This window comes from Mus musculus, chromosome 5 (assembly GCF_000001635.26).
Source record: "Mus musculus strain C57BL/6J chromosome 5, GRCm38.p6 C57BL/6J".
Lineage (NCBI taxonomy): Eukaryota > Metazoa > Chordata > Mammalia > Rodentia > Muridae > Mus > Mus musculus.
In genome coordinates, this window is record NC_000071.6 from 30,161,235 (window position 1) to 30,177,950 (window position 16,716).

General features: G+C 40.7%; 1 protein-coding gene and 1 non-coding gene across 5 annotated transcripts in view; both read left to right on the forward strand.

Moving 5' to 3' along the window:
* The window catches only part of Hadhb (hydroxyacyl-CoA dehydrogenase trifunctional multienzyme complex subunit beta), a 29,341-nt gene that overhangs the window by 5,982 nt on the left and 6,643 nt on the right, over positions 1-16,716 (forward strand). For all 4 annotated transcript variants that reach the window (NM_001289798.1, NM_001289799.1, NM_145558.2 and 1 more), the window contains 9 exons: positions 2,435-2,509; positions 2,792-2,836; positions 5,431-5,530; positions 7,290-7,334; positions 8,262-8,361; positions 11,392-11,479; positions 12,576-12,763; positions 13,557-13,737; positions 15,654-15,775. In NM_001289798.1, coding sequence (NP_001276727.1) covers positions 2,443-2,509; positions 2,792-2,836; positions 5,431-5,530; positions 7,290-7,334; positions 8,262-8,361; positions 11,392-11,479; positions 12,576-12,763; positions 13,557-13,737; positions 15,654-15,775 — 936 coding nt within the window. In that variant the 5' untranslated portion in view covers positions 2,435-2,442. The remainder of the gene's footprint in view (positions 1-2,434; positions 2,510-2,791; positions 2,837-5,430; positions 5,531-7,289; positions 7,335-8,261; positions 8,362-11,391; positions 11,480-12,575; positions 12,764-13,556; positions 13,738-15,653; positions 15,776-16,716) is intronic.
* Mir1960 (microRNA 1960) lies at positions 9,505-9,582 on the forward strand. Its single transcript, NR_035486.1, has one exon. It is a non-coding gene; the product is annotated as a microRNA 1960 (primary transcript).

Consider the following 16,716-nt stretch of genomic DNA (forward strand, 5'->3'; position numbering starts at 1 on the left):
TGGAACTCGCTTTGTAGACCAGAATGCCCTTGAACTTATAATAATCTGTCTCTGCTTCTTTTTTTTTTTTTTTAAAGATTTGTTTACTTTATGTATATGAGTACACTGTAGCTGTACAAATGGTTGTGAGCCTTCATGTGGTTGTTGGGAATTGAATTTAGGACCTCTGCTCGCTCCAGTCGGCCCTACTTTCTCAGTCCCTGACTCACTCCAGCCCAAAGTTTTTTATTATAAGCAAGTACACTGAAGCTGTCTTCAGAAACACCAGAAGAGGACGCCAGATCTCATTACAGGTGGTTGTGAGCCACCATGTGGTTGCTGGGATTTGAACTCAGGACCTTCGGAAGAGTAGTCAGTGCTCTTACCCGCTGAGCCATCTTGCCAGCCCCTGCCTCTGCTTCTTGAGTGTCAGGATTAAAGACATGTGCCACCATGCCCTGACTAACAGTTTTTAACATTGTACTTCAACGAGTATTTTATTATGATTCAAGGAAATATGCACATTTTTTTCCTCCTTTAATGGATGATAGCATGCAGTACACACACACACATACACACCCTTATTTTTATGCATATGGTGTTTTGCCTACATGCTTGTCTATGCAACACTATATGCCTGGTCCCTGCAGAGGACAGGAGAGAGTGTTAGGTGTCCTGGATTGGAATTACAGACTGTTGGAAGTGCCATATGGGTGTTGGGAATCAAACCTAGGTTCTCTGGAAAAGCAGCAAGTATTCTTAACCTTTGAGCTATCTCTCCAGCTCCTATTTTCTTATCTTTTATGGCTATACAATACAGCATTTCACTGGTTGTTATAGCATGACTTAACCAATTCCCTATTTGCCGTTCTTCTAAGCTTTTTCTATTACAGTGACAATACAGATCATGTGCATAATACTTGTCATATAGGTTCATGGAAGTGGAATTATTAGATCAAAAGTTAGGTGAACATATAGTGTTGAAAGGTAATTCCATATTACTGATCATAGAGTTTGTACCAATTCACATGCTTGGTGCAATTAGTATTTGTACATAGTTGCCCACGCAGTATAGATCAAACCTTTGGCCTTTTGCTAGTTTAACAGAAAATTATATCTCTATGGTTTTAATCTGAATCATCTTATGATTGGAGTTGAAGAAAGCCCCTCCTCACTGCGTGGGAGGGGGGGCGGGGGTGTTCTGTGGTATGTGTTTGTGGACATGCGGGTTAACATCGGCTGTCTTTCCTCTATCTCTTCCCACCGTTACTTTTTGAGACAGGGCCTCTGAACATGAACTTTATTGACTCAGGCCAGCAAGCTTCAAGGAACCTCTGATCTCTGCCTTGCTCCAAGGGTTAGGGTTATAGGAGTTTGCTGCTTTTTATGGCTTTTCATATGGCTTCTGGGGATCTGAACTAAATTCCTTTTCGTTGTGTGGTAGGCACTTTACTGACTAAGCCATCCCCCCAGCCTCCTTTTCTTATATGTATAAGAGCCCTTTGTATTTCCTTTCCTGTAAGCCATCTATTCATATTCGTGTCCATTTATTTGCTGTTTTTTTCATACTCATTTGTAAGAACTCACTGTTAGGACTTTAATCTTTTTTTCCCTAAGTTATTAATTTGAAATATTACAAATTTCTAATTTAAGAGATATTTTGATATAATATTATGGTTAGAAAAAGTTGGAAGTATGGTACTACAGAAAGTTTTCTAGGGGACCAGGAGAAATGGCTGAGTGTTAAGAGCATTGCCTATTCTGCAAGTTCCAGGTTTGATTCCCAGCACCTTTATGGTAGCTAACAACCTGCTATAAATACAGACCTGACTCCCTCTTCTGGACTCTGGGCAGTGTACACAGGTAGTGTACAGACAAACAGGAAAAACACTCATACATATTTAAAAAACGAAAAGTGTTTATAGAAGTAGTTGAAAATAAGTAGCTGACTTGATTCTATTTCAGTATTGCTGAATATTTTAGTATGTATCTCATTCAAAAACCAGCATTCCATAACGCCTTCTACATATTCAGGACACAACCTTCAAAATCAGGAGGATAACAATGGTGACTTCATGGACATACTATGTGGTGTCTTTGCTGCTTTGTGTTGAATGAGAAGGGCACAACCCAGAGCTATTCTGCCTGGGTTCAGATACAAGCTCTGCCACTTACTCGTTGTGGGTCTTTGATAAGTCAATCTCTCTGTCTTACTTCACTATCGCTTGGAAAGGATATAATATTGTTCATTGTGAGGAATAGATGGTTAAGGATTAGAATAGTTGTTTGCACAATGGGGAAGCTATGCCAATGTACTTATTATAATATTACTAGAAAAGAATAGTTGATAACGGTATTTTATGGTGGCTGTGGATAAATTCACCAGAGGTCATAGACTGTGTACATTACAGATTGCTGAGGTAACTCAAGACATACTTTGTTCTGTTCTTTATAGATTTCAGAATGACTACCATCTTGACTTCCACTTTTAGAAACTTGTCAACTACATCAAAATGGGCTCTCAGATCTTGTAAGTTCAAGTTTTTCTTCTTTTTTTTTTTTTTTTTTTTTTTTGTTTTGGTTTTCTTTTTTTGGTTTTTTGAGACAGGGTTTCTCTGTGTAGCCCTGGCTGTCCTGGAACTCACTCTGTAGACCAGGCTGGCCTCGAACTCAGAAATCTGCCTGCCTCTGCATCCCAAGTGCTGGGATTAAAGGCGTGCGCCACCACTGCCCCGCTCCTTTCTTTTTTTAAGATTAGATTTATAAGCATTGTGTATAGATATTAAATGATATACCCTTTATTTGTTTTCAGCTATAAGACCTCTGAGCTGTTCTTCCCAACTGCACTCTGCCCCAGGTACAGTAACTTTAAGATAAATATTTCTGCATTAAATATTAGAATTCTGTATTTGTAAATTCTCAGTAAAACCCAACCTAATTTGATAATTCCTCCCCTTTTATGTTCAACATGATTATCATCATTACCTTAAGATAAAAGTATGTGTAGTCAAGCAGTAATAGTACCTTGGGCTTAAGATGTTAATAGATAGCTTCTCCCTGGGTTTGAGGGCTTAACAGAGTCATACAGGGCCCATAAGCTTTGCTGGGTCAGTTTATGTAGCCCCTGGCTGTCAGTCCTGCAAAAAGTAGCTTATAGACTATCTTGAAACGATTGTGGAGCCCGCATGAACTTTTACAATTTGTAATTAGTGGTAGGCTTCTCTAGTAAATATCTTATTACCACATATACATGAGGACCTGTTTCTGAAATCAAGGTGAAAGGTGAACTAGGAAATAAAGGAAGATTTTAACCGTCATACTTATGAAAGAATAGGGAAATTCATTCATTTGATGGGACTATGTAGGGCCTCAGTAAACCCAATGAATTAGGCTTCTTCACTGTAAAAAACATGTTTTTTACATACGTATCTTCACTGATTGGTGAAAATTTTCCTGACAGGTTGTCAGCTTTTTTTTTTTCTTTTTTTAAATCTTGCCTGGGCTTTATAGTGACCTGTTTCTGATTTTGGACTTATTGTATATGTTCTTATATGTAATATATAAACATATAATTATGATATATAATTATATGATATATAGCTTATACAATGGCTCCATCGAAAAAGTACCATATAGATCAGGACTTGTACTCTGATTCAGCTCTGCATCTTTTTGGCTGTAGGGCCTTGGAATGACCTCTCTATGTTTTAGTTTCCTTCTCTAAAAGAGTAAATGTGATTGCCAACCTTAATAGGCATGACCATATCTCCTAAGTTCTTTAAGCCCTGGGAATATATAGTTCAGTGGTAGAGCTCCCACCTAGCATGTTCAAGGCCCTGGGCCACACCCTGTACTAGGAAAAAGAAGAACAAAAATCACAACAGATTTGGGACTGAAGTTACAGGTCAGTCATAGAGTACTTGCCTGGCACAGTGTGTTCAACCCACTGTCACCACAGCAGCAACAGCAACAGCAGCATCAACCCAAAAAGCTCTTAGTAAACTAAAGTCAGTATGTTCATGGTGGTATTATTTTCCTATAGTAGTCTAGAGATCTCAACTAGAAAAATAGTTTCCTATATAGACTCTAAATTCTAAGCAGAATATAATTTCTATTGATTCTACAAAGAATAATAAAGAATTATTCCTTTTTACCTCCATCACCTTTCCCCTAATTTAAATGTTCACTCGGGCTTTTGCTTTGCACAGTCACACACGTAGACCTGACCCTTGCCAAGTAGCAGAAGGTTATTCTGATGGCACCAGAGAAGACATTTTTCAGGCATTTGACTAACTGTTTTTCATAGCCATTTTTTTTTTGGCTATTTTTCTTCCTAACTATGTTGTAAGCTCTGAAAGTTATGAGACTTAAGCCTTCTTTGTGGCCCCAATGTCAAACAGTATTCTATAAATAGTTTTGTGTTAATGTTGCTGATGATAGTGGCATAAAAAGGCACCTGATAAGCAAAGAATGTGAACACCTGATTTAGGGTAGGGACGTCGCATGTGCCTGTGCCAAGCAGGTTTTAGGGTACGATTAATGTTATAACTATATAATCTCTCTTAACTCTCTTGAGTATTACTGCTTGACATGGCTGTTTGAAGAAATGTGGGCAAATGATTACAGGATTTATTGCAGTTTTCTGTCTTCTCATGAACTGTGTCTGGTAGAATATTTGACTGAAGCCAACCTGAGCCACATTGTATATGAAGTAGTACCCTCTGCTTAAAAAGAAGGAGGAAGAGGAAGAAGAGGAATAATAAACCCCAAAGAGAAGTAATTAGGTCGTTGATGTGAGGCATCAACTCTTGAGAGTGGTTGTTTTAAAATGAAACCACCTTACATACTTATCTTCTTCTGCACTTAGCTTTTTTTTTTTTTTTTTTTCTGCCTTTTTGCTGTTGTTTAGCTTTGTTATAACAAAGCCAAGTGCACCTTTCCTAGGATCTCAGTTCATACCATATAATTAGTTTAGATTCCAGTTCTCAGCCTCTGGTATTTTGTTGTAGGAAAAAACAGTGCTGATATACACTGGTCAACTACTTTGTTGGTTTGTTGGTGGGCCTGGCATACCCCCTCTTAATCTGATCAGTTTGTGCCTTGGATTTAGACCTCATTGGCAGGGACTATAAACAGGGCAACTCTTTTCTGAGGAGGCTGTGAGAGCAAGCATAGAAAAATGTATCTAGACAAGTGTTCCATTCTTTGAGCTACCCCCCATCCCTGATTTTTTTGTTTGTTTGTTTTGTTGTTGTTGTTTTTCGAGACAGGGTTTCTCTGTATAGCCCTGGCTGTCCTAGAACTCACTTTGTAGATCAGGTTGTCCTCGAACTCAGAAATCTGCCTGCCTCTGCCTCCTGTGCTGGGATTAAAGGTGTGCACCACCACGCCTGGCCCTATTCCTGATTTTATATATATTTAATTAATAGTTCTTTGAACTTAATCTTAAAGCTGTCCAGACCAAGTCAAAGAAGACTTTAGCAAAACCCAATATGAAGAATATTGTGGTGGTGGAAGGGGTCCGCATTCCATTTCTGCTGTCAGGCACTTCGTAAGTATAAAATGATCATGTTAGTTGTTTGTTTCTTTTCTGGTACTGTGTGAAGTAGTCTTTGTAGGGAATAATATAATTAATGGGAGACCATATGGCGAGCACCTGTATAAAAACAGTATAGATAGAACAAGTCAAATCAGTGGTATATTATGGCAAGATGTTCTGTATGTGAGTGCACTGTAGCTGTCTTCAGACACCCCAGGAGAGGGCATCAGATCCCATTACAGATAAGGTTGTGAGCCACCATATGGTTGCTGGGAATTGAACTCCGGACCTCTGGAAGAGCAGACAGTGCTCTTAACCACTGAGCCATTCCTCCAACCCCGTGGCAAGATGTTCTATTTCTTTTATAAACTAGCTTGCCATGGCATTAGCCTGAATGAAATAGCTCTAGTTGAGAGTCCAGTGTAGGTCCAGATACCATCTTTCCAATAGGTCTTTTCTTTATTCCCTTCCCTTCCCTTTCTTTTTTCTTTTCTTTTCTCTCCTTTTCTTTTCTCTCCTTTTCTTTTCTCTTCTCTTCTTTTCTTTTCTTTTCTTTTCTTTTCTTTTCTGGAACATGGTTTCTGTAGACACAGTTTGAGTGCTGAAAATGATGCTGCTTTGGTCTTCTGAAAATCAGGCTTGTGGCTGACACAGCTGGTCCAAATGCCTGCCATAGTTCAACCCCAAGTATTTTGGACTACCCTGAAAATTCCTCAGAATCAAACAGCTGGTTTTTCAGGCTTTTCTATCCTCTAAGTAAGATTCAGTCTACACAAAAGCTGGTAATGGGCTCTTTTAAGGAAGTAATTTGTTCTGTTCTGTTTATATTGTTAGTTTTTAAATATTTGTTCTTTGGGGCTGGTGAGATGGCTCAGTGGGTAAGAGCACCCGACTGCTCTTCCGAAGGTCCAAAGTTCAAATCCCAGCAACCACATGGTGGTTCACAACCATCTGTAACAAGATCTGACACTCCCTCTTCTGGAGTGTCTGAAGACAGCTACAGTGTACTTACATATAATAAATAAATAAATCTTAAAAAAAAAAATTTGTTCTTTGTACAGGCAGTCACTAACATTAAAAACTTACTGGGGAATATTAGCCTCCAGTTTGAAAAAAAATGAGGCCTTTCTTTTCGTATTCATATGGACGATTTGAGATCTTGAAGATATATTACCTTTTAGAGGCAAGGCATAGGGACTGAAGAGATGGCTCAGCAGGACTCAGCAGCACTGGATGTTCTTCCAGAGGAGCTGGGTGCAATTCCCAACCCTGCACTCCAATTCCAGGGGATCCAACACCCTCATACAGACATCCATGCAGGCAAAACATCAATGCAGATAAAACAAAAATAAGTGAATTTTTAAAATGCAAGGCATGAAAGATGTAGTGAGACAGCTCAATGGGTAAAGGTGCTTGCTACCCAACTTGTGACATAAGTACAGTCCCTGGAAAGCTGGGACTTGTACACGTTGTCCCTTGACTTCCCCAAGTATACAAATACACACAACACTAAATGATACCAAAAAAAAAAAAAAAAGAGGGGATGTCTATTTTGTCAGACAGCAAGTTCTGTAGAGGTTTAGGGCTTGTCAGACTTTTTAAGATGACAGATAGCAAAGTCACACTATTTCTTCATATGAACTGATAGACTGACTTGGGAGTAAGATTAGCTGCATTGTCAGCATAAGTTAGACAATCTGTATGCATTTGATTTTTTTAAGTTCTATTGAAACTCTAGGCTTTTGGTTTAAATTATGTTTTCTTTCCCCAGGTATAAAGACCTAATGCCACATGACTTGGCTAGAGCTGCACTTTCGTAAGTAAATCAAGTTTCCTGTTCTTTCAACTTAAAATACTTTTTATAGTTTTTGTACTTGAAGTAGCATGTTTTGTAGAATTTTCATATCTAGGCTGTTAAACTTTACATGGAAAGAAGCAATATTAACTAGCTCTTAGCAAGGTTCTTTGATACAGGGTCTCACCATATAATTCTGATTGACCTGAAACTGACTTATAGACCTGGCTAGCCTTGAACTCAGGGATTCATCTACCTCTGCCTCCCAGTTGTCAAGATTAAAGGTGTATGTCATGATACGATTAAATTTTATTTTAACCATATATGTTAAATTTTAACAGCTTCTGAGTGGCCCCAAGCTTTTTATTTGTTTGTCTGTTTACTGAGTCCAGACCTTGATATATATCTCTGGCTGGCCTGGATTGATTTGTAAGCCAGGGTGCCCTTGGACTTCAGAGAGCTGCCTTCTTCTGCCTCTCCAGTTCTGGTATTAAAGTCATGCATTACCATGTCTGACTTCCTAAATTATCCCACCACGACCCCCAACCCCAGGCAGAGCTGAGGACTGACCAGGGTTTTGCTTCCAATGCAAGTGTTCTATCACTGAGCTAACTCCACCTGCCCGAGTTGGTTTTGATTATTTTTTTCTAATGTCTCATTACCAAGTGGCCATCGAATATTGGCTCTTCATATTACTCTTCACTCATTTTCCTGTTGATAAGCTGTTAAATGTCTGTGTCTGGCCTTTGAAAAGGAAAGACTTGTCTTTGTGTTTTTGTGGAGATTAGGATTGAACCGAGGGCCTTGCATGTACTAAATGAGCACTGTCCTCTGGCCTGTACCTCCAGTGCATGGCTTCCCTGTTTAAAACGTGTAGTGTTTTATGTGATGTTCTCTGGCATACCTTCATGTATGAAGTGTTTCTTTTCTTTGGATTTCTGCTTTTAGGGGTTTGTTGCATCGGACCAATATTCCAAAGGATGTTGTTGATTATATCATCTTTGGTACAGTTATTCAGGAAGTGAAAACAAGCAATGTGGCTAGAGAGGTGAGTAAAGCAAAATTTATATTGTTTACAGAGATTGATAAAGCTGGATATAGTGGCTGATGCTTGTAATATACTCTTGGGAGGATGAGGCAGGAGGATTACCATGGAGTCCAAGGCCTATCTGGGAATTAGTAAATTCCATATTATCTGGGCTATAGTGGGACTTTGTCTCCAAAACAGTGGCAACAGAGCTGGGCTTGGTGATCCACCTTTAATACTCAGAAGGGAGAGGCAAGCAGATCAGTAAGTTTCAGGTCATCCAGGGCTACATAGTGAGACCCTGTCTCCCCCACCATCACACCCTTCCCCAAAATTAGAAAAAGTCTATTTGAATTTGAGTTAATATTTAATAATTTATTTCTTTTGTATGTGCATGTGTTGCTAGAGATCTGACCCAAGGCCTTGCATATGTCAGGCAAGGCAAGTGTTCTACCACTAAGATACATGCCCAGCCTAGAATTTACCATTTTAAAGTCATTAAACTCTTAAGATCCATTAGCTAAGCATGTATTTCACTTAAAATCAGATGATGTATATTATTACTATGTATGCACATTTTGCTGTAGGTCAGATAAATTGTTTGAGTGCTTTAAGAAATGTTAGTTTGTCTCTTGTGTTAGAGAAACAGTATAGCAATATGGCTGATGCTGCTCTTTGTAATGTTAGCCTTCATGGTTTCTAATTAAGCTTGAACAGTGTAGCCAAGTTCATAACTTGGTTTTTGTAGCAGGCGGAAGCCTTACCTATGACTTGCTACCTCTGACTAGATGACACTAGGCAGAGGTTTGTTTTTTTTAATGTAGCTACTTCCTCGGAGTTTACCTTTAACCTAGTTGGCACACATCTAGTGTTTATTGGGCAATGGAGATAATGACAGCCTTGAAACTAATATGAGTATCACACAGGCATTTGACAGTGACTAGTTCAAACCCGTCTTCTGGGCTTTGTTTCAATTATTTGGATAAAGTAGGCTTTCACATATTTATCTTATTTCTTGTCTGTGCTTCTGTGTTCATTATAGTTATGAGGATAATTACTTCCATTGTTAGCCAAGATAGAAGGGCAAATGTGCAGATCAAAGCCATTAGTTCTCTCACACAGTGAATGTTAAAGCAGCTGCAATTCCAGCACTGCCCAAGGTCACAGAGTGAGCAGCCAGTGCTGTTAGAAGAGGGCTGAGAGCAGGGAGAGCTCTCTTCTGCAGCACTGACTTTTCCTCTGCATTGGCACATTTTGAACACACCTAATAAAGAGCTCTGGTGGGTTAGTGAAAAAGGGACAGAAGGTTTGCGGGAGAAAATAGACAGGTAAATCTCAGAAGAGCTACTTATCTTGTTCAACATCGAATGGTTGGATAAATTATGGTTCAACAAAATGATGGAAGATTATTAGTTCATTAAAAACCATATTAGGAAATTTATTTTAAAAAATCATGGCTACATAAAGCCATCGAGTTGATTACAGTGCTTGGAACTTCTGGATCATGGATATGAAGTGACTTTCATAAGACTGAAAAAGTAAATTTCAATTTTCTCTACGTTCTTCTTTTCTCAAACCAAAACCATGGTGTTTTTCTCTGAGTTTTTTTCTGAAAGTTTTACATCTATATGCACATTCCAGCTGTTGATTGGCATGAGGAAGTTTCTTCCCTGGACCTAATACTAATAGCAGTCATGTTGTACGCCACATAATCTCTTATTTTTAAGATGGGCAGGGTTTCACTCTTATGAAGCCCTGGCTGGCCTGGAACTTACTGTGTAGACCAGGGTGGCCCCAAGCTTACAGAGATGCACCTGCCTCCAAAGTACTGAGATTAAAGACCTAAGCCACCTAACTTCCAGGTCATTTTAGTAGCTAAGGAGAAAGGTAGAGGTGATGGGACAAGTAGGAAAATAAGTAGTAAAACGTAAAGTCCCCAGCAAAAGAATTTCACTAGAATCTATGCGCATAGCATATATATATATATTTTTTTTAAAGATTTATTTATTTTATGTAAGTACACTGTAGCTATCCTCAGACACCCCAGAAGAGGGCATCAGATCTCATTACAGATGGTTGTGAGCCACCATGTGGTTGCTGGGGTTTGAACTCAGGACCTTCAAAAGAGCAGTCAGTGCTCTTAACCTCTGAGCCATCTCTTCAGCCCCCGCTAATATATATTTTTAAAGATTATTTATTTATTATGGATACAGTATTCTGCCTGCATGTATGGGTGCATGCCAGAAAAGGGCACCAGATCCCATTATAATTGGTTGTGAACCACCATGTGCTTACTGGGAATTGAACTCAGGACCTCTGGAAGTGCAACCAGTACTCTTTCTTTTCCTCTTCTTTTTTTTAAATTAATTAATTTGTTTATTCACTTTACATCCCATTATCAGCACCCCCTACCTCAGCTCTTCCCACAGTCAGTGCTCTTAACCTCTGAGCATCTCTCCAGCCCACAAGGACCTGTCCTAATATTAATATGAAGTCCTCCTAAAGGGTTATGTGCCCCTATCAGAGCTGACTTTGCTGACAGACCTCAGTGCATTTCTCCTTCAGCTCAGTTTCCTCTTTTCTCCTTGGTGCCTTGAAAGGGATTCAGTCTTTAAATAGAAGAATGTGGACAAGGGTCACCAGCTACCAGTTCTATTTAAAGCTTTGTTAGAACTCTGTGTCAGCTGGGCCAAGGGTAACATGCTGCAGTGACCTCATGAGGATCAAGCTGTTATATGACCTGAGTGCCCTTACCCTTGTCCCACTGTGGAGTCTTTTCTTTTGCTCCCAACACCTGCTTCTGATTTCCTTTCCAACTGGTTCAGATTAAGAAGTTGACATGCAGATGCCAGGAAGTAGTTTTTAGTACAAACAGGCACTTAGTATCAGACCTCCCTACAGACAGAATAAGGTCATACTGGTGTATTCAAAAGTAACAGCTTTCTGCTCCCGCAGATGGCAAGTAGTATCAAGCACAGTGGAAGTATAGTGGAAGTAGTGCTCAGAGCCTGACTCTCATGTGTATTTTCTCTTCCTCACTATTCCTTGAAGGCTGCCCTGGGAGCTGGCTTCTCTGATAAGACTCCAGCTCACACTGTCACCATGGCTTGTATCTCTTCAAACCAAGCCATGACCACAGGTATGTGTAAATGGAGTCCAAAGGTGCTTGTGATTTTACTCCTTATAATTAGTCTTAAGGAAAGTAAAAGTTAGGAATTTTCCAGAGTAGTTTTTATGCCCTGTGGGGACAGTTGAATTCGTCCTTAATCCTAGGCTGGCTGCTACTGGGACTGTCAGTGGGGTGGGGGTGGGGGTGGGGGGGAGGCATAGTTTATTCTTCTTAGAGAACTCTGATAGGGCATTTTCCCATGAGGACAGAGACCTGCAGCCTCAAGCATCACCGGAGTTGTCAAGTCCTACTCTAGATGGTTAGTTGCAAATTACTTGTTGAGTAAGTATGAGGACCAGAGTAAAGATGGATCCCTAGCACCTACACGCGTAGGTGTGACAGCTTGTTTGTAATCCCAGAATTCAGAAGTCAGAGACAGGATCCCCAAAGCAAGCTAGCTGACAGGCTGGCTATATGATGCAAATGAGTGAGATGTGTTCAAGTGTTGGGGTCGGCCTGCGGCTCTCATGTCCGGGTTCGAGCCTGGGAGGCAACCGGAGCTGAAAGAGAAGAGGGAATCTAGGCGGGTCGAGAAATAATGGAAACCAAGACATGCTAGTCTGTTCAAGGTTCGAATGTTTAATAAAAAGTCTGCGCTTATAAAGAGGGAAACCCATTCCCTGCCACGCCAAGTTTCTTGATGTTGTCAGCACAGCCTTTTAGCAGTAATTCGCCAGATTCACAGGTTGTAGTTAACACCCGGATAATCTTGGAGAACCGGTTAGGCCTCACGGCAGGTGGCAGGAAGTGTCCATGTCAAAGGAAACTGGTTGAGTCGGAGAAGCAGCACAGAGAAGCAGCTCGGCAGGTGTCCCCGCCTCAGTGGCATAAGGTCTGAACCAGCCTGCCTAGGCTGAAGGAGGTTACATTCAAGTGAGAGAACTTGTCTCCTCCTACATATATGCTCTAGTGATAGAGCTGATGTCCTCTGGCTTGGCTGCAAGTACCTTCTTTTATTGAGCCATCTTGCTGGCTCCTTTTTATACAGCTTTTAAATCAAGCTTACATTTCAGAGGTTTGTTATTCCTACAAAGTTGTTCATGCACATATGCTTTGTACCCTGTAGCTGTTGGTCTGATAGCTTCTGGCCAGTGTGATGTCGTCGTGGCTGGTGGTGTTGAGTTAATGTCTGATGTCCCTATTCGTCATTCAAGAAATATGAGGAAAATGATGCTTGATCTCAATAAAGCCAAGACTCTGGGCCAGCGCCTGTCCTTACTCAGTAAATTCAGATTGAATTTTCTGTCCCCTGAGGTAAGACTTGTATATTTAATGTAAATAAAGATCCAGAGCATCCTGAAACTAGATTACAGTTAGATATAACACATATTCAAATAATTATGTATTCTCTTGATTACAGGGCAGGGTATTTGGTCAAGATTGGGAGTGGGAGTAGTTATAAAAATTGAATTTGTAATCTGAACATGGCAGTACATACCTTTAATCCCAGCACTGCAGAGGCCCACACAAGGGAATCTGTGTGAGTCCAAGGACAAGCTGATTTGCATAATGAGACCCTCTCTCTAAAAATGTATGTTTTAGACCTCTTTAGAAATATATTTTCCCAAGCTGGGCAGTGGTGGCGCACGCCTTTAATCCCAGAACTCAAGAGGCAGAGGCAGGTGGATTTCTGAGTTCAGAGGCAGCCTGGTCTACAGAGAGTTTCAAGACAGCCAGGGCTAAACAGAGAAACCCCGTCTCAAAAACAAAAATAAAAAAGAAGGAAAGAGAGAGGAAAAGAAAATCACAAATGTTTGCTTGCAAAGAGCTTTTGCGGTTCCATTATTCCTTCTTTGGTGTTTTTTGGTTGGTTGGTTGGTTGGTTGATTGGTTTGTTTTGTTTTGTTTTTGTTTTTGTTTTTTTTGAGCCAAGGTCTTGCTAGGCTGTCCTCAAATTTAAAATTCCCCTGCCTCAACCTCCTGAGTGCTAGGGTTATAGGCATGTGTTTCTATATCCAGCCAATAAAAAGATGTCTTAGCACTGAGCAATCCTGTGCATCATCTCACACCTCTTAAGAGCAGAGCTGTTCTGTGTCTCCTTTGCTAGCTCCCTGCAGTGGCTGAGTTCTCCACTAATGAGACCATGGGCCACTCTGCAGACCGACTGGCTGCTGCCTTTGCTGTTTCTCGAATGGAACAGGATGAATATGCACTGCGTTCTCATAGTCTGGCCAAGAAGGCACAGGATGAAGGACACCTTTCTGATATTGTACCCTTCAAAGTACCAGGTAACTAGTGATACTTACTGGGGTGTTCTGAATTGCTTTAGTTGTTCCAAAAACTTAAAAATTTGTTTTTAAAAAGGATTCATTTATTTTTGTTATGTTTTATTGTGTGTGCCTTAGTATTCGTATGTGTGTCCTGTGCATGCAGGTGTCCCCAGAGGTCATAAGAGAGGGCATTGGAGCCCTTGGAACAGAGGTTACAAGTGGTTACAAGCCGATATAGGTGCTGGGAACCAAATCTGTATCCTCTGAAAGCAGCAAATGCTCTTAACAATTGAGCCACCCCTTCAGCCCTAAAGTTAAAAATGTTAAGTGATAATTTTTTTAAAAACAGGGTTCTACCATGTAGCTCTGGCTGGCCCTGAGCTCACAAAGAGATCTGCCTTTGCCTCCCTGTTGCTATGATTGTTTCCAAAATAATCAGCTTTTATTCTCTTTGTTTGTTTGTTTGTTTTTGGTTTGGTTTGGTGTTTGGTTTTTCTAGACAGGGTTTCTCTGTGTAGCCCTGGCTGTCCTTAAACTTTCTCTGTAGATCCACCTGCCTTTGCCTCCTGAGTGCTGGGATTAAAGGCGTGTACCAACACCACTGCATTCAGCTTTTATTCTTAAACATGGACTCACGTTTAGATCTATGTTATAACACTGGTAAACTTAGCAAAAGGGTTTTGTTGTTTTTTAAAACAAGGTCTTATATAGACCTGGTTGGCCTCATATTGTAGCTGAGGCTGGCCTGGCACTCCTAATTCTCTGCCTCTACCTCCCAAATAGGATTCCATGCATGTGCTACCATGCCCAGTTTCTTACGGGTTTCTTTCATTAATTATTTTATTTATTCACTTTAAATCCCAATTACAGCCCTCCCTCCCTCCCTTCCCTCCTCCCAGTCCCCTCCTCACCTTTACACTCCCTACCCCCAGTGTGTTTATAGTCTGTCAGTGGAGGTCAGAGGATAATATAATAGGAATCCGGTTTCTCTTTCACGTGGGTCTTGGAGATCAAATTCAGGTCACCAGGCCCTTTCGCCAGTTCCGTCATGTGCTGTGCCATCTCACTGGCCCTGTTTGGTTTGTAGGATGTTGGTGTGCAGCTTTAACTGGCCTCTTACTTGTAGCAGTCCTTTTGCCTTAGCCTCCCAAGTGCTTGGACTACAGGTATGAGTCACAATGCCTGGGTCCAGCCAATTTAAAACTCCTGATTCATGGGACTTCTATATAAAACAGCTAAATCTGAGTGAGTGTTTTAAGAAAATATGATGTTGGGGGTTTTGTTTCTTGTTTGTTTTTTGTTTTTTGTTTTTTCTGAGACAGGATTTTGCTATGTAATCCTGCCTGGCCTGATACATGTGATACATGGTCTATCGGACATCCTCAAACTCAAACTGCTCTTCCTGCCTCAGTCTCCAAAGTACTAAACATGCCTGGCATGATGGCTTTTTGTACTTGTGTATACATCTGTGACTACATAAATGAAACAAAATGAAACTGATGATGTCTTAGCTGTAAAAGGCTCTTTTAGAGATGCAGTTATGTACAACTCAGTGGTAGACTGCTGCTCAGGAAGGTCAAGGGCCTGCGGCAGTGGCGGCGGTGCGGGATGGGGGTGTTGATCCCCAGGCCTGGAAAGAATAAAAAGGCTTTCTTTATAGTTGACAGATAAGTGTATGGATGTATGCACAGGCATGTAGGTTCTTTACAGGCCAGAAGAGGGCATTAGTTCCCCTGGAGCTGAACTTACAAGCAGTTGTGAGTTGTCCATTGTGGGTGCTGGGCACTGAACTTGGGTCCCCAGAAAGAGCAGCAGTTGTTAAACTCTAAGCCACCTTTCCAGCCCCCGTTCTTAGAATTTTTAAAGCATATTGCTATAGAGAAGGTATATAACGCTTATAGTTTCCTAGAGCTAAAAAATTCATGTTCTTACAGGAAAGGACACAGTTACCAAAGATAATGGGATCCGTCCTTCCTCACTGGAGCAAATGGCCAAACTAAAACCTGCGTTCATCAAACCCTATGGCACAGTGACAGCTGCAAATTCTTCTTTCCTGGTAATTGTCATTGCTATTTGTGTTTAATAGTGGCTTTTCTATAGACTCAATAGAAGAGCCTGCAGCAAATTTGCTTGCGTGTGGTTGGAGGCTTAAAATACAACTATTCACTGTTGAGAAAATGTTAAAGGAAAATCATTTAGAAAATAAACACAGACTGAGTGTGATAACACATCCCTGTAAGCCCAGCATTCAGGATGTAGAGGGGGGGGGGGGGGGTTCAAGAGTTTGCAGGCAGCCTACCTGTCTCAGAAATCCAATACATAAGTTTTACTCTAAGATAGATTTCCCTATGAAGCCTAGGCTGGCTTCAAAGTTATAATCCTTCTGCCTCAGCCTTCCTAGTGCTGTAATCACAGGCATGTACCTTGTATAAACACCAAGTTTAAAATGATAGTTTTAAGGTCTTAGACATCTCACCATACTAATACCAAAGCTGTTCTGTTTATGGACTTGTGCACTCATCAGACCTGTATTGTTTAGGTAAGCACTGGAGATGGGAAGGACAGCTGTGATGCACTGTGGCTGTAGGTCAGCCGCTGAGGATGTCAGAGAGGCTTCTCAAAAGAGGCAGCAACGGAGGCTTTATTTTATTTGTTCTTTTTAAAAATTTGGTGTGTATGGGTGTTTTGTCTGAATGTGTGTCTGTGCGTCCTGTATGCTGAGTGCCCATAGAGGCCGGAAGAGACATTGACTCTTTTGGATCCAGAGATACAGATTCTTCTCAGCTACTGTGTGGGTACTGGGAACTGAACCTGGGTCTCTGGAAGAACAAGTGCTCTAAACCACTGAGCCATCTCTCCTGCTCTCGTGTTTCTTTACAGTATAACTGATCAGTTTCTACCACCACACCTAGCAGTGAACAACTATTAATGTAGTATCCAAAAACCATTTTTTATGTATAGTCAACTGTATTCCCAGACTTTCTGGCCACCTTATTG